The sequence below is a fragment of the Ambystoma mexicanum genome, chromosome 3q (genome assembly GCF_040938575.1).
Source record: "Ambystoma mexicanum isolate Mex_15411 chromosome 3q, UKY_AmexF1_1, whole genome shotgun sequence".
NCBI lineage: Eukaryota > Metazoa > Chordata > Amphibia > Caudata > Ambystomatidae > Ambystoma > Ambystoma mexicanum.
Genome location: NC_090926.1, coordinates 537,396,637 through 537,424,182, shown reverse-complemented (window position 1 = coordinate 537,424,182; position 27,546 = coordinate 537,396,637). Strand labels below are relative to the sequence as shown.

The 27,546-nt window shown below is 45.5% G+C and overlaps 1 protein-coding gene across 1 annotated transcript in view; it reads left to right on the top strand.

Annotated features, from left to right (window-relative positions):
• SLIT3 (slit guidance ligand 3) overlaps window positions 1-27,546 on the top strand; it is a 1,101,025-nt gene that overhangs the window by 940,106 nt on the left and 133,373 nt on the right. Inside the window, exons 24-26 of the mRNA XM_069654301.1 lie at window positions 1,692-1,763; window positions 5,710-5,873; window positions 23,158-23,282. Coding sequence (XP_069510402.1) covers window positions 1,692-1,763; window positions 5,710-5,873; window positions 23,158-23,282 — 361 coding nt within the window. The remainder of the gene's footprint in view (window positions 1-1,691; window positions 1,764-5,709; window positions 5,874-23,157; window positions 23,283-27,546) is intronic.

Sequence of the window (27,546 nt, the reverse complement as noted above, 5' to 3'; positions counted from 1 at the left end):
TAGCATCCTTGGTTCAAAGCCAAAGTACTCCCCTATTTCGCAAGGAAAACAGCCTTTTCATCTTCCCTCCACATTTAAGATCCTGGGCTTGTACGTTTGAGGTAACTGGATTGACTGACATAAGCTGTTATCCATCTTTTTCTGGTGCTAGTCCAAAACATTGAATGTATACCTCTCTTAAGCAAGCTTCTATGTATTCTTTCTACCTTGCGTTTCAGCCTATTTGCAGTTATTGCCCAGGGGACCACTTTATTCTTTTTTATATTCACAAATACTGCATCATGGAGTATATGTTTCTCTTTATGCTTCAATTACATCATCATTCCTAAGTATTTTGATATAGTTTCACCATAGAGTCATTGATCCTCTTTGGGACATTCTTTTGCTGTTATGAGACTTTGTTTAACGTACATCCATTCAGACACCATTATATTCATGGCTGCTTTTCGACAACTTGTCAAGGGAAATCCTTCCTGGTGAGTTTCCTCCACTGTTTCAACGTGAGGGTATCTTCTGAATGGCTGCCTGAGTGCACATCGTTTCTCATACAAGTTGAAGTGTTATGAACATGTCGCATAAACTTGTACATGGGTTCCCAATTATAGCTGATTGTCTGTTACTCCAATAAAGTGGGGTTGAGCGGGCGTTGACTAGGGAGAATGTCTCCACTTGCTCCTCTACATCTCTACTGCATAAACTGAAACAGTGGGACACATTACTAGCTCACATGTCGGCTCTTATCCAGATTGTCATGTATAGGGATTTGGTGCCACACACATGTAAGACTTTTGATGCTCCTAGGACATCCAACTTTGCTGTCTGTCCATCAGGTGCTGCGGCATGGCTCAGTAAGTTCTAACACACATTTCATGCTGGGCATTCACAGTGATACAATCACTCATCAAAGAGGTTGAACATGTTGAGCCTTACGTGTTGTTTCCGGTCAAAAGCTGTTCAGCAACTGCTTCTGTGAACCACTGCATAGGTAAAGCCGTATATTCATTTAGTTCCCATTACACATCTTGCTTTTTAATAAAAGAAACGATTTTCTGTGCCATTTTGTACTTGCGGCGACAAAGTCAGTTTATGGACTTATTCATGCTACAAGGGCTGCTATTTGCAGTTCATACATAAAAGATGGTGCACCTTCTCAGTAACTAAATTGCCTTCACAGGGATCAGCAGGATGTGGGATGGACTCGCCGGTTTATCAAGCCGTGCTCTGCAATGCTTCCAAAGGGAATCAGAGAGCATATTCCCAAAGGCACCCCGATGAAAATTCCATTCCAGCCAACTTCCTATCCCACTGTCATGTTGCCCATGTTATTCTCCTATTCAGAAGCGGTTTCAGGTCAATACAGGGCCGCATGTAAAACCACTGGCACCCTAGAAAACTGCCTTGCATGTCATATCAGCACATATTCTGATATGCTAAAATACTTAAAAAATTATTCGCAAAAGCGATTTCCCCCAGTGCAGAATGCATTCACAGCTGGAGAAACACTGCACTTTGGAGGAGGGTTTGGCACGTCCTGTAAGGGACAAATCACTCTTGCTGCTGGCCGGTGCAGTTTTGAAAGCAAATAACAGACCTGCTAGGTAGAGCAAGCCTACTGGCCATTAATATGTTCCTTTTTTGCAAATTTCCGATGAGATAACATGTTGTAACACTGTATCTTTTTGTATCCATAGGACTCTTCACGGCAATGACATCTCCAGCGTGCCAGAAGGTTCCTTCAACGACCTTGTGTCTCTTTCTCATCTGTAAGTATCCCCTCCCACTTCTATCCCTCGCTTCATGCATGCACCTGTCCTTCAAAGGTTTGGAATTCAGACAGAAAGATGCTTGGCCATTTGTATCATCGCATTTGAAATTCCTTAGGAGCAAATGAAGAGGCTAAAATTGATTTGCCTTTTTGCAATCATGGACTGGCAGGACCCCCGCCACCCCAAGCGTGTTCTCATTCAGAGTGGGTTTGGATGGTGTAGTCTGACAGGTGAACTATTTATATGAAAAATCTAATTTAGATAATTTTCTTGGAGTTTGAACTAATGTCAATGCCAAAGATGTTATCGATAGTGCGTAGCTTTGATCCGTAGCATGTTATCCCTCTCGGAAATTGGATTTGCAGCACAGCTGAGGCGTCGGACCAACCAGAGTCTGCTGAAAAGGTTCATAGTCCCTTGAATATGGTATATGGTTAGTCACTCTTTGTACAATGCCATTCTCCAGTAGGGGGATAGTCATGCTACGCAACTGAAAGGGGTACACTTTGCACACATTGAGATGCAAACATGCTGCTCGTGTCTGGGCCTTTGCGCTTACGAAAGTTGATGGATTGAGGGCACTGAAGGCTTAAGTCCAAGATGACAGAGAGGAAAACGCCTTTTCATTTATTTGCTAAACATTTCTGCACGAATTCCACACAGTAAAGAACCTTTGATGTAACTGCTAAAAGAACAATCCGGAAGCAAATGCCATATAAGTGAATTACACCACCACCAAAGTGCAACAAATATTCTTAAAAAGCAACCTTTCTGAAGAGCATGTCAATCTATGTCTTTCCTGAGGACTTTGGGAAAGATCCCCCATTGTAGAGGGCTATGCAACCCAGGCCCTAGATGACCAACTTCCCTGAAGAATGCCCAGGCTTTCCTCAATATACAACCTCATGAACATGACTGGCATTGTCAAGGAGTCAGTCCTCGAAGGGTAGCTTCATCTTGGCACTTTCAGTAGTGTCATCGAAGAAGCACGCATTGTTGCCCAGTATCGGAGCAGCAGGCAGCACACACCAAACCAAATAAATACAAATACCCATGCAGAGGGACAAAAGTTAGTGTGAGAAGGCTTTTTTTTAACAATTGTTTTGATTTCTTTTTTATTTAGTGCACTTGGCTAATCATAACCTTAGGCACATACAAATATAAAACAATTAACAGAACATCTTAATTATTCCACTCAATTAAAAAATTGCAATATTAAATCTAATTACAATTTGAATTTCATAATATCTATCAGCAATTCATTTTGTATTAAAACTTGCAATGAAAGAAAAGCATAGTTAATACTTTGCAGGTAACGATAAAACATTCTGCCATACATAAAATGCAGCAGCAGTAATAACCAATAATTTAGCAGAATAAATAGAACTCCAAAATTAATCTGACATAGCAAATGCAGTGTTATTGACCAAAGCCTGGTATCCTTTAACATAAAGACATTTTAGAACAGGACACCCTGTTAAAATATGGATAAAGTGTTTCCAATATGGTGTTACAAAGCCTACAGCGTCTTTCGTCAACAGGAGTATTCAACCAGCTCCCAGTATAGTCCCTGAGTCGGGAGGATGTTAAATCGTAGGTAGATTATGATCCTTTCTTAACTTCCCATCACAAAGCTTGGTGAGATAGGAACAAGGGGTTCCAAGTTGATGGCTCTGAAGAATACACTCACCATACAGTTTTTTTCCCATGCAATATGTTTACAGTCTCAACACTGTGCCAATACAATGACTTTTTTTTCCAAGACAGCATTAGGAATAGACCACATTTAGTCTACTGTAAGAACGATATTTTTTATTTTTTTATTTTTTTATTTTTTATTTGTTTTTTTTCAAACCTTAAAAAAAAGAAGGAACCGAAGAAAACGATTATTATCAAGATCAAGACATAGCAGTTTTCCTTAGAGCATTTAAAACTCCATTCAGGCAAGGGACCCCGATGCATGTTGCTAGAAGGCCCATTACAGTTTGATCTCCAGGCAAGCAAGCAGTGAGCTGGCTGTAAGGCTTACACCGTTGAATGAACCAGCGAGACATGACACCCAACTCACTTCTTGCTTCCTCAACGGACACTGATTGCAGAACACATAAAATGGAGGCAGAATTTTACCTTCAGCGTGTTTTAGCCAGCCTACATACTTCTCTGTTAGTAGTTCCAATATATCATACAATAATCCAAGCACTAGTACAATATATGGTCAACAACCCCTCAACATTATTACCACCTTTTAGTGCGATAAATATTTTAATTACTGCCCACTTCCACCAAATTTGAGAGAAAAAGGTTTGGCTGGGAATGATTTTATGGGAAATCCTAAATACACGTAACTATCAACCCCTCCCTCTAGAGGATGCTTGTTTAGTTTCCAAACAAATTTGCATCGCACCATTCATTTATTGCCCTATATCAATATTTTGGTTTTAGTTTCATTAATGGACAATTGATTCAGCTTAGAGTAAGAAGAGAGAGTGGTTATGGAATGCTGTAAACCAATAGGGGTGTGATTAAGTGTCATCTGCTTAGAGTGTCCATGGCACTGCGTTTATTCCTATGCAATGAGGAATGTTGCGCAACGAACCAAGGGCGCTATCCATATCAGATATAGAGAGATTGAACAGCAGGGGTGCCAAATCACACCCCTGCTTCAATCCCCGATTTCTACTTATCTGCTTTGAAAGGGCTCCCTTTTGATTCAATCTAACAGTCACCTTAGTGTCACTTTATAGAGTCTGAGTGAAATACAGAAGCGGAGGGTCCAAGCCCCAGGTTCTAAGTTTGTGCCACAGTAAGGGACGAGAGGCTGAATCAAAGGCTTTAGAGAAGTCTATGAAGCATATATATAACTTCCCGTTAGATTGCCTAGCGGCTTCGTGGGACAGCAAATATAGAGCACAAAGGTTATTGAACGTGCAGTGACTCTTCCTAAAATCTGTTTGAAATTCACTGAGAAGATGTTTCTCTTTAGCCCACTGCGGCAATTGCTTCAGTAATAATAGTGCAAATAGTTTAGAAATGGAGTCAAGCATGGCAAGTAGTGTGTAGTTGGAGGGATCCTCCCTGTCACCTCTTTTATGAACTAGGATCAGGATGGATTCGCTTCAACTATTAGGTAACAGGCCACTTGTCATGATTTGATGGAATAACTCACATAATTGGCATGGCCAAAATTCAAGGTTTTCCTTCAAGAAGGCTTGTTAACACAGACATGCATCAGAACGTGTTCTAGTTGGGGTATCATGTGCTGTGTTTTGCTTGTAAGGAGATAGTGGTGACCCCATACCTGTGCCTCTTCTGTCCATTGAAATTGCCCCCGGTTCTACCATTGAGGATCCACTCGAATGAGGTCCCCCTCATTTAACAGTTTTGAGTTTGATGCACGGATCCTGACCACGAAGACATTCCTCTAGACCCTTACTGAGGTGTGTGGGACGCACACGTGAGTATGTCCAAGCAATTCCGTGGATGGTGCCTTCTAGAGGCAGCCCAGCCATCCCAACGTGGGATGGCTAGGTGCGTCCACTGTGAGGCGCTTCACTTCTGCGTTTATGGGCACTAATACACAGTGGCAAGAGATGTGTGTGTGTGTGTGACCATAAGCTTTTACTGTCAACAAGCTTACAAGAAGGCTTGGGCTGCGGTCAAATCTGGAATCACAGAGTAAACACTGTGGCATGCCTCCTATGCCTCCACACCAATTACCAAACTGCATATACAATTAACAGAAGACAACAGAGTAATTTCCAGAAAGATCGAGGGCCTGATTTACAAAAGCGATTCACAATGGCCCAATTCCATTAAAAACCGCTTTGTAAATCAATTTCTGACTGATAGATTGTGTTGCGTCTTTGCAGACCCAGGTGTGGGTTTTATAAGAATATGATACATATCTAGTAATAATTTTTCCTGCCCTCTCTGATCTCTCCAGCGCTCTTGGCACCAATCCTTTGCATTGCGACTGCAATCTCCGCTGGCTGTCTGAATGGGTGAAGGCGGGCTACAAGGAGCCTGGCATCGCACGGTGCAGTGGGCCAGAAGACATGACGGACAGACTGCTGCTCACAACCCCGACCCACCGCTTTCAGTGCAAAGGTGAGTAACTCAGTGCATGCATGCAGCGTTCAGTGGGCATTGCCTGCATGTGTACTCAGTGTGGCACTCAACCGCACAGAATTGTCCCTGGACCTAATATGATAGTAACCTCGTCTGTTTCCTCCACCCTCCCATTATTGTTTTTTTTCCTCTGCACCACCCCTCCAGCACTATCTGAAATGTCGTCAGGCCTAGTACGATAGTCGCTTGTTTTGTTCCTCCCCTCCCTTTCTGCACCCCTCTGCCTCACCTTTTGTTTTTCTCTGGCTCTACCAGAAATGTCGTCAGGCCTAGTACGGTAGTCGCCTGTCTGTTTCCATTTCCTTCCCACTCTCCCCCTCCCTTCCTTATCTATTTCTTAGCTCTTGCTCTATCTGAAATGTCGAGTATGATAGTTAATTTCACATCCTTACTGTTCATGGCCTGTAAGAATGTGGTAGTATTTTCCGTTGTTGCCTTCCTTGCCTTGAAGCGCTTTGAAACACATTGTCTATAAGCGCTATATCAATAAACGATCATATCATATCATATCATGCCAGTCTCGATAACCTGGTATTTGTGCGCATGTTCGATATTGTGCCATCTTGTGCTGGAAAGAAATGTGACATCTTTCTGGGAATGGTATGGACCACTACCACTGTGTTACTAACAACATCCCATGTCATGGGCCTTACGATATATTCCCAGCAAACAGTTTGAATATGTGGCTTAATAGTGAAAGAGCATGCCTCTGTATTAATCCCAGAAGAATTAAACACATGTTCTTCTGCCCTCATGCGTTTGCCCCATCAGGGCAGAGGTTTCTCGTTTGACAACAGATATGTTCGGTATTACACTTTTTGCTAATACAAATTTGCTGCACTTTTTACCACTTTTTTTTACCACAAATATGCGTATAGTAAGTTGGGGTAAGGTATTTGGAAGGGGGGTTGGTGGAGCAGGGGGTCTCCCCCTTCATTTTGCATGGCAAAAAAGTAGTATAGTCGGTTGGTGAAGGTGTAATTTGGAAAATAAATCACCTGGAAACGTGAAAGGTATGTTTTAATGCACTCGTAAGGGACATAGAAATTGACAAAATGCATGCACCTCTGGCAAACACACATCACACAGCTGCTTCATTAAGTGCAACTTTGGCGTCAGATAAAATGCATGTGCTCCCCCTGTTAGTTATCCCAGCCATGTTTGTACTGTAAAACCAGCCCAATGTGTAAAGAGAGGAGAGCTGCGGCTGTCACTGTCATGTCAATGCTGAGTCTCCCCCCTGGCATGTTTGGTGTCAGGCCTGGGGCTATTCTAGCATGTGTGATACTCCTTGCAGGCAGATGGGCGTGCCACCTGTGCGGGATAACACTGCCCTTTCTGTTGGCCATTTCTCTCCTCCAGCATGAAAGTGCAGCATGTTCTTAATATGCTCTATGAGACAATATCAGATGTCGGACTGAGGAGTAGTAGATATGTTTTGAGCCATTCTGCGTCCATTTTATTTATGGAGAGGAAACCATAAGAGACTTTGCAGAATTTGAAACAGTTTGACTTCAAACTGTGTCAAATGGACTGAGCTGCTTATTTTATTTGTACCGTTCTAGCGGTGAGGCCCCTACCTCGCATCACTATTGTCACTATGCTACTGCACCAGGAGCTCCCCTCAGCACAGTGGTAGTTCAAGTGAGAATGCTGTTTAAAGAGTGACTCACATTGCAGCGCACTAGTCACAATACCAGGGATCTGCAGACTTTGGCTCTCTGGATGATATGAACAACCATTCCCATCAGCTCTAGCCAGCATAGTCAATGGAGAAGGATCAGTGTGTTGAGGTCCAGAAAAACTGGGAAACCACAGATTGCACACACAAGCACAATACAAGCATGGCTGATTCAGACAAGGAGCCAAGCATAACATGGTAAGGAAACACACCAAACCCACAAAGCAAAAGGACTGGGAAAAATTCAGTGCAAAAGAATGTGTATACTCCCTTGAAGGCTAAACAGCAACATGGATGTAAAATGGAGCAAGCAAGGGCATGCTAAGCATGCTTCATGGGGGTCATTACGAGTTGGCCGGTATCCCGGTGGTAAATCCACCAGAATACCGCCCAATGCAATTACCATTACCACAACTTGGTCCGGCTGTATTACCACCCGAATACAAGTGGCAGTGGTGGTATACGTCCCCATTTTTCTGGAGTCCATTGGACTCAATGGGGTATTTTCAGTGCAATTACTGTGGCGGTAATTGCACGGAAAATGAGCGGAAAGACAGCGGATTTACCTCCAACTTTCCACCCAACTCATAGTTGGGCAGTGTGGTAATGCAGCGGTAATGCTATTAGCACCACATTTTTACCACAGCTCGTGATGAGGTCCATTGCCAATGTGGAAGGCTCAGGAATCTGACCACGGTTGAACTGTAGAAACGCTTGCTGTTCTTAAGCACTTTGCACACCAGTCTAGGGTTTTAGTAACCATGACCTAAATAAATGAGCAAACCAAAAAATGTGTGTTTGTTTGCCCACTTTCCAGGGAGCTGTTGCAAAAATTAGAAACCCCTGCCAAGTGTTGTTGGGGGTCCTAGGGAAGTAGGTAGAAGGGGTTTGCCACCCGTGTTTTCTTGGGCATGGCTTCAACATGCCCCAGCTCACCATGCAGTGAGTACATTACAGACATACCCCCTGGCACAGCAAACGCCTCCTCTCAGGCTACCGCTTCTTTTGGCGCTGTGCCCCATAAAATACAGTTGAGTCCCACCTCACCCTCATCCCAACTATCTACCCAACCTTGCTCCTCCCTACCACTACTGAATGCTCTATCATACTCCTCCTTTGCCTCTCTGCCAGGCAAAGGCGCTTTGAGGCCATGAACTATGGCAGTAGACACTATACAAATGCAAGATAACATAACATAGCATTCAAACAATGTAAAAAGACCCTTGGATACAAATAAACCCCTCTTCTTTGCTCTAATAGGGTTGGGGCTGAGGAAAATTGGTGATCGTACATACACTTGCCCGCTTCAGTCATCGCTCTTGTGAGCAATGTCTCAGGGACCTCACTTTCATTTCCAGTAAGACAGTCGAGGCAACGAAGCATTCATTTCATACATCTGTGGTTGAATCCAGACTTTGCAAACTTTGCGAACTCAGCCCTTTATCCTTCTAAGAGCCAGGCATTGAGTTACCATTAACATGAGTAATACTAGGCCTTAATATAAGTAGGGGGAATTCAGCAGGAAGCGCTTTATAAAAACGTGAGGGTATAATGAGAATTAATAATTGATATGATTCAATATGATATTTTATTTATATTGCGCTCTTACACAAGTGTTTCGGAGCGCGACTGCGAGACTGCAACAGAAATTGAGTGCTACTTTACATATTGTTGAATTAGACACGTCATTTGTTAGTCACCAAAATTGCAGACCTAACTATCAAAAGATACTGATCTCACCAATTGTTGAAGTGCCAACAGCAGAGCTGTGATCTCCAAGTGCTGACAGTCATGGCCAGGGAGGGCCAAAGCCTCATACTGCCCTGATACCTACCCAACCCTTTGCCACCAATATCACAAGTAAACTAGGTGCACGTCCCAGAAAGAAGACATCCCGCACGGGAGACCATGATTGTCAAATGGGTGATGTACCAGCTAATTTAGACAGCAAACCTTTTAGCAGCAGAAAAGCGAGTGGTCTGCCACACCTTGCCAAAGGGGTGCCGGCTTGTGTCGACCCGAGGACTCAAATCCCCAGTTATGATTAAAAGAAGACTTCCACTAGCAAACCAGCACAAGATGCAACACTTTAACTCTTCAGCTATGTCCCACGGCAAGTAGGTCCTCCCGGCAGGGTAGTGTTACCCGGCATAACTGGCCACTCGCTGGGGCCTATCCCTTCCCAAAGCTATGCAAGGACCCAACTACAGGCCTACCACACCACCCCCTGTCATGTTAGGCACAAAGAGGCAAATCTGTCACAATGTTACATTCCGTGCACATGCAGGTTGTTTCTTCCTGAAATCAAGTGGCCTGTGCATGCAGTAGATCAGCCTTCAAAGCAGCAGACTCCTGCCTTGAAACCTCTATGGATGCATGCCATCACGGCTGAAGGTTAAATAGGCATGAAGGTTGACATGCACGCATTGCGCAACCCTGGCTGCTTAAATCCTCATTGATTAATGCAGCGCCTTGTTAATGAATGTCATGACATCAATGCAAGATGTTATCTTCGGCTACACGACAGGATGTGCAAAGGGCAGACAAGGAGCCCAATTCATCTATTTCTCATCCCCTAGCATTTGTTCTCAAATAAAGGTAAAACTGGACCAGGCTTAACACCAAGGGTGTGTTGGTGGTGCTTAGAACAGGGTTATTCTTTAGATTTATTTGAATACAATCGCCTATTAAATGCCCACACTGATAAGGACAATTATTGTAATGCCTGTGAATGTTTTACACACCGATTGCCTGCCCAACGCCATAATAAGCCCTGTGGTCCTTCCCACCCACTACCTGCACATCCCCACCCAAAGCACATCCTTTTGGGATCTCTTTGAGCAAGTTCTGTCTCATATCTGTATCAAACTGTGCCATGTAAATGTGTTGCCAGTGTTATTTGTAAGTAGTATTCTGAGGGTAAATTGCTTAGTTGCAGCTGAAAAGGAACTTACGTTATATAAAACTCACGTTTGGCTATGAGAGTGGCAGTGTCGTTCTCATAGCCAAAGACTCGATCACCATCAGAAAGGTTGACAAAACCATCAACACCAACAGTGACTACCTTCAATTGAAACTCACTATCTCACACCATTGGACCATCACCCTACACCTAATCTATTGGCCACCAGGCCGCCTAGGAGACTTCCAGGCCTCCCTCACCCACCTCCTGTCTGACTACCTAAAAAAGTCATCCAAAGCCATTCTCCTTGGGGACATCAACTTTGGCCTGAATGACACCAAAGACCCTGCTGCCAAAACACTTGACACAGCCTTAGCCACTCTAGGATTCACCAACACCATCACAGGCCCCACGCACGCCCTAGGCAGATCACTAGACTGGATCGCCCACCACAATTGCCCCCATCACAGTCACAGGCAATACCCCCACCCCATGGTCCGACCACCACACTATCACCTTTAACATCCCCACCACCACAACCGCATGCCGCCCCACCCAGCCCTTACCACCAGCCCTCACAAGAGGCGCCCACCAAATCACCAAAGAAAGACTCCTACCCTTCCTACAGGGACCTGTCTTCAGACACCCCTTCTCCGATAACCCAGAAACCCTGGCCAAAAACTATGATACTGTCATCACTGCTGAAATCAATGCTATCGCCCCACTTAAAGCACGTAAAACCAAACCCACTAGCCGCACCAATGCGTGGTACACCCAAGACCTTCTCAAACTATGCACAGACAAATGAGCAGCACTAGCGCAATGGCAAAAATCTCAAGATGTTAAAGACAAACTTATCTTCAAATCCCTCGCAAATGAATACAAGAAAGCCATCATCAAAGCCAAAGCCAAATCATTTGAAGATAGAATCGCTGAGGCCAAATCGAACACCAAGGAAATGTTCGCCATATTTAGAGAACTCGAGACCCCTACACCCACCCCCCAAAACTTCACCAGAGATAAAGCATGGTGTGATGGCATCCAAACAGCCATGCGTAAAAAGATTAGCTCTCTCCAAGCCAAAATTTTAAACACCAAACTAACGCTGCCCACCCCTCCAAACCCCCCCCAAACTCCCCCCTCCTCCCCACCCACAGAGCCCCCTCACCTTCTCATTCAAAACTATCCAGGAAAAAGACATGATTAACATCATGAAAAACATAAATCCCTCCAACTGCAAAGGGGATCCCTGCCCCGCCTCCATCATCAAAGACCGCAGACACCCTGGCTCCATTCCTAACAGCCTTCGTCAACACCTCCTTCACCACAGGGAGAGTCCCCTCATGCCTCACGCAAGCATGGGTCTGACCTCTCATTAAAAAAAAACACACTTGACCTCACCTCCCCAATAACTACCGCCCCATCACCACAGTCCCATTCCTCCTCAAGATCCTAGACAAAGCAGCCTACCTGTAGGTCCAGCACTTCCTCGAAGAACACAACCTCCTAGGACTGAGACAATCCGGCTTTCGCCCTAGACACGGGACAGAGACCGCCCTACTCGACCTCAAAAACCAAATGGACGACGCAAGGGACCAAAGGAAACCTGTTCTGCTCCTTCTCCTCGATCTCTCTGCTGTTTTTGATCTGGTAGATCATGACATCCTCTGCCATCACCTCACCTCCACAGCCAACCTCTCCCAAGAAGCCACCACCTGGATCACTTCCTTCCTCCAAGGAAGGACCATGCAGGTCTTCTCTGACCTAGCCACTGCATCACCCACCAGCATGCTATGTGGTGTGCCCCAAGGCTCCTGCCTCTCCCACACCCTCTACAACATCTTTACCCACCCCCTCTTCCTCATCCTTGACGCCATGGGCATCTCTTACACCAACTACGCCGATGACACTCAGATCCTTCTCACATTAACAGGCGACTATGACACTGACTGTGCGACTCTCAACAACATATATAACACAATCCAAATGTGGATGGCTATCAACGGCCTCTGTCCTAACTCTGATAAAACTGAGCTCTTAGTTGTAGGATCCACTGACACCCTCAAGAAACTTGATGCCCAGTTTAGCCACTTTACTATTGACTCAATCAGAATTCCAGTACTAGACACGGTAAAAACATTAGGCATCTATCTAGAATCCAACTTATCAATGACCAGGCAAGTAAACGCAATCGCCTCCTCTGCTGCTTATCAAGCTAAACCCCTCAACGCAATCAGACCTTATCTGTCAAAAGACACATGCACCAACATAGCCAGAGCCATAACTGGCTCGCGGCTAGACTACTGCAATGTTCTTTTCCTAGGGACCTCCAACAAAAACCTTGAGAAGTTACAAGTAATCCAGAACAGCACCCTGCGTGCTGCACAAGGCATTGCCAATAGAGAGCACATTACTGCCGCCAGAAAAGCATCCCATTGGCTCCCCATAAAGGAAAGGATCATATTCAAAGCGCTAAGTATTACCCACAAATGCATCCATCTCTCGGCCCCAGTGTACCTATCCCAGAGAGTCGACCCAGTCTCCTCCTTGAGACCCACTAGGACACCATATGCCAACATGCTTTCTGTACCTAGGGTAAAAAGAGCTAGAGCAGGGGGCGCCAGCTTCCCTTACCTTGCTGCCTTACACTGGAACACCCTTCCCACCTTCACTGACTGCTTTCCGCAGAGCCATGAAAACTTCCTTGTTCACCTAACCAACACCATATGTTCAAGCTCTCATCACTAACATGTATGATGTATTATGCTGTATGATACCTCCTATCGCTGAACACAGGATCCTGCCTCACTGTAACCCAAGGCACAACCTGTACCCATTGTAAAGAAGTGCCTCTACAAGTAACAGCGCCACAATGCCCCTGGGCTGCCTGCACGCTATATAAATGTAATAAATAATTAAATAAATAAATACATTTCTTAACCAAGTGTGCCTTCAGGCACTTGATTTATAAGCAATATTGTGTGACCTCACAATTGTTCCTGGCACTGAATTCCTGTTAAGAACAGCCATTGGCTAAGCCAAAAGGGTTGGCTTGTGTATAGTTATTAGATAGGCATTGGCTGGGAACTGACATCATATGCCCAGGTACTCACGCCATGTTCCAGCTGTTGCCGTTGTATTACTAGATAGCAGCAACTGGCAAATGCCTATCCCATACATTCACACAAAATAAAAACTGTTGGTTTTGCCCATGTTGTTTCCACTTCCTATAAAGATGTAGGTAACTTAAATGACTGTTCCATCAGCTACTCCATAGGATAAATAGATCCCCGACCAGCATTAAGGCACGACAGTGAATTCAGGTGCACGTAAAAGGAAGCGCATAACGGCACTGGAGATGAGTCATTGACATATGTGGGGATGAGGATACTTCTTGGGTTGTACTTATTGAGCCAATATCCTGCGTACGTCATTGTTTTCAAAGAAGTACTTCTGATGGTTTCTTTTTCTGACCAGTGGTGTACTATTGCAAATGGAAGCCATGCTATTTGTGTTACTCGTTTCTGCTATAAAGCACTACTATGAAGCCTCCCAGCTTACAATGGGCTATGAACCGATGTTAGTACAATACAACCGCCCCCCCCACCCCATGCACCTTCCCTGCCACCGGAGTGCAGCTCAGTTCCATGACTGTACATCTGAGCTTTTTCATATGTGTGCATTTGTATCATTTTTTAAAGAGGCTTTCCTTTTTTTCTGCACCCCTTGCTCTTTTTCACATTGGTTTTGCTTGTTCCCTGAAAAATGAAAAAAGGACTTAAATGCACATATGCAAATGTACTGATGCAACTGACTAAAGATGCAAATGCATACATGTAAAGATAAGTCGCTCAAGGAGGATGAAATCTAAAGTTTTCTGTTAATTTATCAGTCTCAATTGCTCATGTTTTCTCTAACCCAGTTGGCAATTCTAGGTGACTTCAAACATTGTCTCAGGAATTCAATTATTGTGGCAATGTGCGCTCGAATTTGGAGTCTTTTCACTACACCCTGTTGATATCTTGTCCTGCAAATGCAGCATGCACTCTTCATTAGTGATCACACATTCACTGAAGTGCCGTGTGTAGCCTGAGCGTATCCTAAGCCATGGCCACCCAGCTATGGAAACCTCCAGACACATCTCTGCTAAATGCCTTTCACTACTTAACCTTAAAGCAAACCTGCCTAGTAAGGGCCACCTAAGAGCTATGAGTGCACAGCAATCGCCGTGCAGGTAGCAGGTCCGCCTTGCAAAGAGAATGCAGCACCCTGGCCAATCCCTCAAGCAGAGGCACCCACATCTACCTGGATTCTAAATTGAGACCACTCTGCAATAGGGGTGATCCTTTTACATAGGATTAACATCTGAGATACTACTAAGAGAGGATAAGTAGAGGCAAAACATGTAATACATCAGGTCACATAGGGCTAGTTTAGCATGCTCTGATAGAATGTCTATGTCTCCTAGAGCAATTAAGGTCTTCTGATATACTCAGCTGTGTTCCTTTGCCATGCCTGTGCACAGTAAGCCTCTTTTTTCAAAAAAGGTCCTTATGATTCAGCGTGCTTGGTATCAGTCCCTGCCTAATGGCATGCCACCATCTGAAGAATGCATTGGTGATCTTCACATGTAATAGCCTTCATCAATTCTAAGTGGTTTTCAAGCATTAGCATCTGATGGCTTGACCGCCTTCCAAGCAGTAAGGGTGTCCCCTTGATCCTGCCACAGACCTACACCCCTATGAAACCATCCCCAGCCGTTTCATCTGTTCAGAGCCCACAATTTAAGTTTGCAAACTCCTCCATGAGTTCCGGAACAGCTTATGCCCAATTTGGAATCGTGCTTACAACACTATTAAAAAGCCTACTTTGTATCCGGCTGATTCCAGCAAATATTGGAATTTCGAAGTTCCTATTGCCATAAAAGTTGCCCTTGCGCCTTCTGAAAAGAGCAGTACATTGAGTCAAACAATATTGTTGACTTGCGCAAGTCCCTGTTCTCCTCTCCTAGCCTATGAAATCTGTTTCAGTATCAATGTCAGATGAACTGTGCAAGGATCTAGAAAGGTCAGTGGTGAGCACCTGATTTGATTAAATCTGTCATGTAGCACCATCTTCGCCGCCGACTCTGCCATGTTCTAAGTAACAGGAGACATGCATGTACACTTGTGCCCTTTCAATGTAACATGCAACAGGTTTTCAGGGACGTTGCCCTATACTGTTTATAATTGAATTTGGCATAAATAATTGGAACATTTTGGCATCAAAGAAATGTGGATGACTCAGGCAGTAATTTTGCATTCGGCAGTTAAGGTCACTTGCATTCTGTCAAGAACGGTAGATGTATGTCAGACAGTGAATCATAACTGTGTAAGACACTGCAGAAATCTGCTTCTTGGTAGACCTAGAGCACCTGGGCAATCAATCACGCCAAGGATGAAAACCTCCTAGACTGTCAGATGTAAAGCAATTCTACCTTGTTCCAGCTGCCACCAGAAAGAACCTTTACATTATTATCTAAAAGGAAGGGTGAGTGGTTGTGGAGCCCACCTTTGCCCCCTTCGGCTATGTCATCTTCTTGACTACCTCCAAACTGGCAAAGCTCATCTTGGCTAAGCTGTCCACTGCAATCATTGTGACAAAAGATGCAGAAATGTGTGGCATGAATGCTTTTGAACAAGCACGAACAGGAGAATATTACACATCAGCCACAAATCAGGAGACATGGTAGCAGCAGCACTTCAGCCCACACCTACCAGAGACCAGGCCAGAAGGTGGCGTGCCCTCCTGATTAAGCAACCAGAGGGGTGATCAGCCTGATGGAAGCACTTCCCGTGTGCCTGATGGATGCACTTTGTTATAATGTGTAATGGCTCTTGAGTGGAATTCTACCTTGTAGAATTCCACTCTTGTTCTGATGTCATGCTTGCATTTGGTTAATGTTCCACATTCCAAGAACAACGGTTATGAGTTTAAGTGGAGAGCTGTAATGTAGGCTGAGCACTGCTGGGCTCAGGCTGGTTAATATTAAAGGATCTTCACTTACCACGGTGTACGCTTCCTTATTACACTGGTGACGAGAGCAACCAGCCTCCAACCCACGTAGCCACTCGCCGCCCAGCAGTTGCCTACATTCCCTTCCCTGAGGCCGGTCCGTTTCCCAAGTGCTGCCCAGGCCCGTTAAGGGAAGAGTTCTGCCGACGCTGCCTGCGTCGAGCGAGCCCCTCCGACGAAAAAGGAGCATTTCCCCGCACGTCCACTTCAGCCTGACCTGCGCTCCCCAGTCAGGGTCGAGCGCGGTGTCTCCGCAGCATCAGGAGTCTAGGAGAAGGAAGCGAGAGGATGCCTTCCCACGCACGCAGATAACCATAACCAGCGACCTGGCCAGCACTCCCCATCCGGGATCGAGCGCGGGGGCGCTGCGCTCGATCCCGGATGGGGAGCGCTGGCATTTGGTTTTACAAAATGTGGTCATTGAACACAAGGAATGCAAAGTGTGAAAATGTTGCCAGACATAAGGTCGCGGAAAAATCTATTTTCTAATACTCAAAAGTTCAAGTCTGTAAATTTATCAATGACCCAAACCTCTAATGAAACCTTTGTAATCACCATAACTCCATGTTTAAACTTTACCCTAACTAATTACAACCCACATTCGATCCTGAACCTTACCAAACACTAAGACTACAGTGTGGTAAACCATTTTATTTGTATGTGACTCAATACAAAGCACCAGATAAATCGAAAATGAGCAGTGAACCTAACTCCAACCTCATCACCAGCTCGCCACAAATTACATGGCCCTTGCTCTAATCCTAACCTTAGCCTTACACTAACTGCAACTCTAGCACCTAACTTCATGCATACTCTACCCTAACCACATGGTTTATCCTAACCCCTATCCTACACCAACATCACCAGCCCTCTCCTACCTCCCTATTACTTTCTTTAATTAACACTTACCCAAACCATTACTCTATTAGCACTAGCCTTACCAAAATCCCTACCCTAACACTTATCTTGGCAATCAATCTACCCTAACCATTAACCAAATTCCAATATCACCAGCCCTCTGTGATGAATCGCAGGATACAGTCACTTCTCCCCAGGGGGAGCCTTTCCTTATGAGGTTAGGGAGGTGAACTCAGTATACAGTAATCCTCCTAGGTGTGCACAGACGTCCTTTCACCAAAATGCCTGGGGTAGGGGAAGTGACATCACACAACCCGTGACCTCTGATGACATCACAAGAAGTGATATAATTTGCCCCACCCCAAACTGATATCACGGGTAGTGATGGAACACAACCTTTCATCCCTTGACAAAACAGGAAGTGGAATCATACAGCATTGTTCCTAAGTATACTATGAAATATATGGTTACAATATCACTATAATGTGATATACATTTCATTCAAGAATGGGTCGCCATATGTATCGTTAAGATCAGTGTGATTAGGCTCATATTACCAAATTACTCTGAATGTAAGCAGACGTCCTTAGCCAAATGATAATGATGTGTTATTATGTAGCACTCACGCTTAAGCACTTTCTATAGAACAAATATACATACAACATCAACCAACCTGTTTTGGCATTCATTTATCGAACTCAGAAAGATGAAAGGCTGAGTTGAGGTGTTTAAGAACAGACTAAATCAGCGACTCACCCACTGAAGTGTGCCTGAAATAAACCTTTAATGAGTCTAGCAATTATTGTATAGAATTCCAGAAAGACACATTATTTGGTATTCCTATTCTTTCATATTTAAGGTCACTGCTGAAAGTGTTAGACTTGTGGAGCCCCTGTAATTTCTTTTTTTTTTTTTTAAGATGCCTGAACAAGAAAGCCAGCAACTGCAGAAGCAAAGAGCCACATGGCGCTGGCCACAGCCCAGCAGCTTGCATCATTTTATTTTAGGGGTAGCAAGGGAGACCACAGGGGTAGGAAGGGAGACCCATGGTGACCCCTTAATGGCATCCGTGTAGGTATGGTGGTAAGCGGGACCTCACAGAGAGAGACTCCCCCTGAGAAACAGGGACTCCCGTTCCGCAGCAGAACTCCCTAAAACCCTTTCCTTTGACACCACATGGACACCATCAAACCAAACCTATGTATGTTACTGTAATACAAGATTCAGGATTCCCCTTTAAGAACAGTGCATTGCAAACACCATGAAGAGGAACAGCGATGAGAGAGTGGTGGTGATTGTTCCCTAATCGGAGACCAATGGTACAGTGAGTAAGAAGATTGAACCATGAATCAAGAGTGTTCAACCATCAGTGAGGATGGACTAAAAGCCTAAGGGAAGAAGGTCCTTATTTATTTATTCATTTTTTATTCATATAGTGCACCTAACCCTCAGGTAACTGGGCGCATTTCATGAGATTACGCAATGAGTTATATATCAACAATATAAACAGTACAGTGCATAGTTAGTTACAGTCACAATGCATAGATAGAGGTGGTATAGCAATACAATAGTAAAGTAATACAACTGAAAGAAGAAGAGCAGCGTGAAGCATACATTTATGGAGCCTCCTGGGCAAGGAAACAGTTTTTTACATTTTTCATTGGAATGAGGGTTCTGCTCTTACAGCTACTGGTAGGGAGTTCCAGAGTTGTGTTGCTAAAATGGGAAGCTGCTGCCACCTGATTTCTGTAGCTTGAATCTGGGAACCCTGAGGCAGTGTTGTTGTGCGGACCTAGTAGGTCGGTCTGAATGGCTTCTAGTGAATTTACAGGTCAGATATAAAGGGGCAGAGTTAGAAAGGCATGTTTGGGTGGGTGCTAAGGTTTTGAATGGTATTTCATCTTTAAGAGACAACCATTGGGCATTGTGTCTTACTGATGATATATGATGAGCTCTAGGAATGTTTAGGGCAGTTCTGAGTGCATTATTTTGAAGTGTTTGTAATTTTTTTAAGTTTTGCTTGCTAGTTCCTAGGTATAGAGCGTTGCAATAATCTAATTTAGATAAAATGAGTGTTCTCGCTAGGGTGATGCAGCTTGCTGTGGACAGGAAGGGTCTGCAGGCGTTTATTAATTCGCAGGTATAGGAAGTGGCAGAGGGGCTGTTGCATTGACTTGTCTAGTCAGAGTCAATGATGACTCGAGGTAAACACCAAGTGTTTTGACTTCCCTGGACATGGTCATGTTGATGCCATCTTAGAGAGAGAGATAAACAAAGTATGTGAGCTTCAAACCAGTCAAGATGTGACTGAAACAGGAAACCAAGAGATCCTCTGTTGGGAGGAAGGCAGAAGGGGTTGTTGGCCAGAAGCCTTGAGGAGTTCTGGAGCCGACGAGCAAAGGGTAAGATATCCCAAGAAGAAGAAGCATTCAAGAGCTGTAGTGTGACACTGGATGTGTGGACTGGGGCATCCGACAAATACGCTGAGACCATTGGAGACTTGAAGCCACAGAGAAGATTCCAAAGCAGACAGAATGAGAAACCAAATTATCCTGAAAACGTATGAAGTCCCACTCCTGTGAACAGGCCCGGAGACAATAGGTGACAGGGAAGGTGGGAGACACAGGATGCCATACAGCACTAAATATATTTGCAGCCTACTCATCCCAGTGAGTGGTCCAAAGTTAAGAAGAGTGACAAACACTCTGGGACTCAGCCTACTCATCCCAGTGATGGTCTAAAGTTAAGAAGAGTGATAAACACTTGTGGACTCACCCTTCTCGTCCCAGTGAGTGGTCAGAAGATAAACGCCATTGTGAAACCCAGCCTACTTGCCACAGTGAGCTAGGAATTGGACAAGCGAATTAATATTGGGTCTACAATAAGAATAGCAAAGAGGAAGACCATGAATCAGATGATGGTCAATATGATGTCAACTGACTTATGCACCAAAAGTTAAAGAAATGTAGCAATAGTGAGGCTAAGAGCCATTCAAAATAGGGAATCAGTCTCACTAGTGGAACCAGGAAGAGAAAGACTTTTAGAGACACTGAAGAGAGGTCTTTTTTCAGGATTTCCAAAGCTATCAAAGGTAAGGTGGAATGGTCTGCCAAGGAAACAAGCAGGGGAAACCAAGATTTGAAATAATCCCCTACAAGAACCAAATGTATTTATTCATGAGATAGCCAAGCAATATCTCAAGATTGCATACGTAAGCTGGAGAAGCCTATCCAGGAGAAGGATGTCATTCTTCTGGTCTTTTGTGTTTTCTATTGGTGGTAAGGGCAGAGTAGAATAGAGTTGGACTCAGGACAGATTGTTTAATGTTGCACTTTGAAAAGAAAACAAGCTCCTTAATTAGTTTGGTTACGTAGGAAAACCCACTGACTAGGGATAGCATGGAATTTTTCCTTTATTATTTGAATAAAGAATCTTGAACTGACAAAATCTATTCTGTTTCCTTCTTCTGACCTACTACACCTCCCACAACCACCTTGACCCTAACTATTCCCTAATTCTAACCACAGTCTTTACTTGAACCTTAAACCCTATCCTTCAGCATTGAACTCAGAGTCTGGACGATTTCGGCTCTGAGCTGGTGGACGAATGGGAGAACGGGGGTGACATGTTCCAACAATGCAGTATTTTTACAGAATCAATGGCAGGTGGGCCTAAGGCACTGGGGAAGGCTGGCAATGGCAGGCCAGCAGCACTAGAAGACTCAGCAGCTTTGAGTACAGAGAAGCAGAGAGTGTCCTTCAGTGGTGAGCAGGCTTGACTGTGTCCACACAGGGTCAGGGTTGCAGCAATGGCTTAGAGCTTAAAGGAGGAGGTCACCCTGCAATGGTGTTGAGTTGGGGAGACCATCCCAGACTCTGTGGGTCTCAGATGCAGAGATGGCAGAGCTTTGGTGTCAAGTGACACTCAGAGATTAAGAAGTTGTCGAGCGAAGAAGTTGAGGATTACTCTGGTGGATCCCTTGCAGCATATTGAACTGCTTCTAAGATTCTCAAACCAACGTCAAGGCGGTTCTCAGATGCGGGGTGAAACAGGGGTCACTTCCTTGATGCTGATGTTTCGGAGAGACCTAGTCCAGGGTTTTCAGGGGCAAAGTGTGCCCTTTATTCTACCATTTCTAACCAGGAAGGTGTGCAGAGAGCACTTGCAGAGTTATGTCAACTCCAATGAGCAGGGTCCTGGCTACACGTGTCTCAGTTGCAGTGGGCCTTGTGCATACAGCTGTCCATCCCACCTCTGCCCTGAGGATGTTTGGAGACAAGAGCTTGCCTCTAGCTTGGAAGTCTCTGTCTTCACCGCTATAACAGGACTTTGGAATAGACTGCTCCCCAACAGAGTTCCAGGAGAATCCTTCTCGTCTTGAAGCAACGAAGGGTGGCATACCCTCCCTTATGTAAGCAAAATGCTACAGCGTATTGGTCTAGAGCAACGCTGTTCTCAAGGGTCCAATCCAGGCCTGCTGACGTCAGGCCCAGAGTGCTTTGTGTGCAGGAAGTGGGGCAAGAGGACAGGAATTCTGTGGCACCCTGGGAAATGATGGTGAGACCCCTCCTGTGATCTGAACCTTTCCTCTGGACTACTCTAATCCCACCCCCACCCTGACTCCCCTGTCTGCCTACATCAGAAGGGCTCGAGTAATCAGCTCCATGGTGAGAGAGGTCCATTGCCAGGGCTTCTCTTATCAAGGGATCAAAGACATTTACTGGGCTGGGTCACCAAATATAGACAAACAGAAACTTTATTTTACTGATATGGTGGTAAGAAGAAAAAAAAAGTGATATTAAATGCCTCCTCCTTTTTGAATACCACACAATTACAGGTTCGGATTGCATGGGGTATTTACTTCGGTGGATACAGAAAACACTGCACAGGGTAAATAACCAACATTCACTCCATGCCATACAAATCCCCATGCAGCCCAATTGTAATGAGGTGTCATCTTAAAGCTGAGGTATTCACAGTCGCACTGGATTCATTGCTAGCACCACGAGGCCCTAAATCCAAGCTGTTGAGCTTTCCATGTCCTAACAAAACACAGGCCCTTTTGCACCAGCATTTACTGAGGATTGAGCATAGCAATGAAAAATACAGAATGAGTGGAATGAAAACCAGTTAAGATAACGTGTAGATAACGTGTTCCTCGCCGAGTCCCTCTGATTAGCAAGGGTTAGTTATTGGTAAATTGTGGGTTCTTTCCCAATTTTCATTGATCTTTTTGGCAAAGAGACTTTCATGCAGAGTGTTTTTTTTCCTTGCTATATTTAATTAGGATAATAGGTGAACTGTGGAAATAAGTGTGCAGCCAGTACATTATTATATTTTTTTAAATTACACCTTTTTTCAATCTTTTATTTCGATGTCATTGCAGACTTTCTGGGTTACATCATTTTCTTGCTGTTCAACTCAGTGGAATTCTGAGTTTCCGGTGCATCAGGCAAAGCCCCCTAGCCCTTTTCTCTGGCCCACGTACAACATCTCCGATTTTTAATGGTGCAGAATATTTTTTTTAGCAAGAAAACGGATTCTGCAAGACCCCTTCTTGGAAAGAGTGCAAGGTCTTCGTTATAAACTGACACTCTAATTGTTTCATTATCCTTTGGGCGAGAGCCTGGCCATTTTCACTGTAACCAGGGCTGATGGCAGATTAATCACCGTCATGTGAAAATCTCATTGTTAGTCAAGGGCTCGAATGTAATTGTGCTGCTTGAGCTGTGTTCTGGCCCTCACCATGTGACTTTCGGGATTTGCAGGCCCTGTGGACATCAGCATCGTGGCGAAGTGTAACCCCTGCCTGTCCAATCCGTGCAGACACAATGGCACATGCAATAACGACCCTGCCGAGTTCTATCGCTGCACGTGTCCCTATGGCTTCAAGGTAAGGAGCGTGATTATATGAGCATGTTTTTGTTTTCAGTGTTACTGTAAATATGCATAGCTCATGCCAGACCAGTCACAGTGGAGGTCAAAGTGTGCCATGTCAGCAACATGCAGGGGTGTTGCTAGGTCTGGAAAAGATCCGGGGCTATGCTAATGTTGGGACTGTCAGGACTCGGGGCTAGCTAGCCTTTTGCTTGTAGCCCCTGAGCTTCTATCCAGGGCTCCAGCCAAAAGGCCTGGGGCTATAGCCCCCTCAGCCGCCCCCTAGCAGCGCTCCACTGAGGGTGCTGAAGTGTGTGGTAGCGTTGGACATTATTCTTTGTACAGAGTTATCTAGTGTAGATATGCAAACATGACATTGTGACATCACAGCGGTGAACAACCACCTAGATATTGGTGTTATGTTTAAAGGCTTTTGGTGGTACCACTACACAACAGCATGATGTTGAGACATCCTCAGCGACAAGGAAGTGAAGATTCTATGCCGATTCATGCCTGGGCCTCTCTGCAGAGACTTCAATTATCATGTCAGTCCGTTACAATAATGCTAGCTAGTTCTAACATAAAATAACTGGACAGAATGCTCTTTAAGAGCCAAATAGAATGTAATACTAAACGACTTTACGCACGAACATCAAATCCTAGAGGGACGTCAATAAAGCTAAGTACAAAATAATGCTGTCATATAAAACAATCGCAGTGTCCTCATAAGGGGCAAAATCAAGCTTTTTGATTGTGCATTGCTGTGTGGCTGCGATCTGGAGTTGAGCTCCAGTGCCATAGCAACAGTGCATTGCTGTGTGGCTGAGATCTGGGGTTGAGCTTCCAGTGCCATACCCACGGTGTATTGCTGTGTGGCTGCGATCTGGGGTTGAGCTTCCAGTGCCATAGCCACCATGTATTGCTGTGTGGGTACGATCTGGAGGGAGCTTCCACTGTCATAGCCACGGTGCATTGCTGTGTGGCTTCGATCTGGAGGTGAGCCTCCAGTGCCATAGCCACGGTGCATTGCTGTTTGGCTGCGATCTGGGGGTGAGCTTCCAGTGCCATAGCCACGGTGCATTGGTGTGTGGCTGCGATCTGGGGGTGAGCTTCCAGTGCCATAGCCACGGTGCATTGCTGTGTGGCTGCGATGTGGGGGTGAGCTTCCAGTGCCATAGCCACAGTGCATTGCTGTGTGGCTGCGATCTGGGGGTGAGCTTCCAGTGCCATAGCCACAGTGCATTGCTGTGTGGCTGCGATCTGGTGGTGAGCTTCCAGTGCCAAAGCCACAGTGCATTGCTGTGTGGCTGCGATCTGGAGGTGAGCTTCCAGTGCCATAGCTTCCAGTGCCATATCCCTAGTGCATTGCCTTGTGGCTGCAATCTGGAGGTGAGCTTCCAGTGCCATAGCCACAGTGCATTGATGTGTGGCTGCGATATGGGGATGAGCTTCCCGTGCCATAGCCACAGTGCATTGCTGTGTGGCTGTGATCTGGGGGTGAGCTTCCAGTGCCACAGCCACAGTGCATTGCTGTGTGGCTGCGATCTGGTGGTGTGCTTCCTGTGCCACAGCCACAGTGCGTTGCTGTGTGGCTGCAATCTGGAAGTGAGCATCCAGTGCCATAGCTTCCAGTGCCATATCCCCAGTGCATTGCCTTGTGGCTGCGATCTGGAGGTGAGCTTCCAGTGCCATAGCCACAGTGCATTGATGTGTGGCTGCGATCTGGGGGTGAGCTCCAGTGTCATAGCCATGGTGCATTGCTGTGTGGCTGCGATCTGGGGGTGAGCTTCCAGTGCCATAGCCATGGTGCATTGCTGTGTGGCTGTGATGTGGGGGTGAGCTTCCAGTGCCATAGCCACAGTGCATTGCTGTGTGGCTGCGATTTTGTGGTGTGCATCCTGTGCCATAGCCACAGTGCATTGCTGTGTGGCTGCGATTTTGTGGTGTGCATCCTGTGCCATAGCCACAGTGCATTGCTGTGTGGCTACAATCTGGAGGTGAGCTTCCAGTGCCATAGCTTCCAGTGCCATATCCCTAGTGCATTGCCTTGTGGCTGCGATCTGGAGGTGAGCTTCCAGCGCCATAGCCACAGTGCATTTCTGTGTGGCTGCGATATGGGGGTGAGCTTCCAGTGCCATAGCCACAGTGCATTGCTGTGTGGCTGCGATCTGGGGGTGAGCTTCCAGTGCCATAGCCACAGTGCATTTCTGTGTGGCTGTGATATGGGGGTGAGATTCCAGTGCCATAGCCACAGTGCATTGCTGTGTGGCTGCGATCTGGTGGTGTGCTTCCTGTGTCATAGCCACAGTGCATTGCTGTGTGGCTGCGATCTGGAGGAGAGCTTCCAGTGCCATAGCTTCCAGTGCCATCTCTCCAGTGCATTGCTGTGTGGCTGCAATCTGGGGGTGAGCTTCCAGTGCCATAGCTTCCAGTGCCATATCCCCGTTGCATTTCTGTGTGGCTGCGATCTGGAGGTGAGCTTCCAGGGATGGCTCTGGGTGGCGCTGTGCGAGTGTGGCTTTTTCTACTATCGTGTTGCAGGTAGAGGTAATGTTTCCTACTTTTTTCACCCCTGCCTTAATATTGATGGTGCAGATTCTTCTAGTCAGCATCACTTTGTTTTCACCTTCTCTATGCAGTCCATGAAAGTAAAGAGCACCCAGGTGACTGCCTCCAAGATCTGTCACTATTACTGTGCAGATGAAATGAAAGAGGAATTTACAGCACAATCAGATCTGGAAATGGAGAGCTGCCCCACTCTTGAAAATGGTGCATTGAGGGGCCAGAAAATGCACCAGGGAGCACAAGGCAAATCACCATCCAGTCGTGCCACTGCCCTACATGCTGCTCTTAAGTAGAATAAACTTCACTGTCACCAAAGGTGAAGGCAGCACACGTTTCCTTATGTTCGGGGCCGTTATTTTCAGGGGTTTTCTGTACTGATAATTTGCCCTCGCCTGGTTAGTCAGAAGTGCCTCCCTTTCTGTAAGAGAGATCCTCCATGAAGGAAAAATGAGTGCTCGTGAATCACTCTCCATGAAGCCCACAGGCAGTTTCAAAGTCTCTATACAAAAGTAGCGAGAGCGCACACAATGAGAGGTCGCCTCCATAATAATTCCATGACAGTCCTGGAAGTGTTCATGGTGCCCACAGATTGGTTCTCACTGAACAGCAGGGGTATGGGATTCTCAGAATGGAAGGCATTTGTAGGTACTTTTTGAAGGCATTCAGGAAGGAGGCAGATCTCAGGCCAGGGTGAGGGTAAGCATTGTCCAGTGTCAGAGCCTGAAATGGGGGAAGGACCTGACGTTGTGCACTGGCCGATGGGTGAGGCTATAAAGACCAGGGCGGGTACGTGTCCTGGGGGATAGGTAAGGGTACAGAGGAAGATGGCCTGCACATGGCATGTGGGCAAGGCTGGCAATGGATATCTAAAGTAGCATGAGGAATGCGTCAAGGGATCAGGTAAGCACCGTGGGACAGACTATGGGCTGCCTTAACAGAGAGTGGGTCATCGGCTGTAAGAAGTAAAAGGCCAGCTCTAGAGGATCTCTCTCCCTGATGCATGTCTTTAGTGTGTGACTGTCTCTTTCATTGTGTGCTCTCTATATCAGGCATGCCTCCTCCTTGTAGAATGACATCTGCAGGGCCCTTAATATCAAAATATTGTTTCTTAGCATTGTTCATGTGTGTATTTTAAGGGCTTCTGATCAATGGTTATCAGCCGCCACCAAGTGAGCGCAGCAGACGATGGCTGACTTTACATGGTGCTAATGACTGATATTGATTATGACTGAGGCCAAGGCCTGTTGACATCTGATGAGCAATGCTGGGCATTTCTTGTTGTAACAGGTGCAATCGAATATCATAAAGGTTCACAACAGTCTAAATCCACAGTGGTCCATAGCATCGTGCCTCGTGATTGGGGTGGGCTATGTCTGGTGAAAGCATGAATGAGCAATTCCCATGCCTCAGGGCCCTACAGATAACACTATGGACTATGGCCCTAAATAGAATTGGGGCTTTTCTGAGGGACCCGAGTGAGCAGAGGCAACCCTTGGCAGCCATGTTGCAAATGTGCTGAATGAACACTGCTGTGCCCTGTTGGAGTAGTGATTGTGCCATGTGGTTAAACATAGTTTCAACTTCCCTTACTGACGAAGACTTGACGAGGATGTTGCCCCATTAGAGGGCACTCACTGTGATGTCTAAGTGGAGTCTTTCACCAATCAAGGGACACTGTCCCATGTAAATAGCATGCCCCTCGTCCACTAGTACAG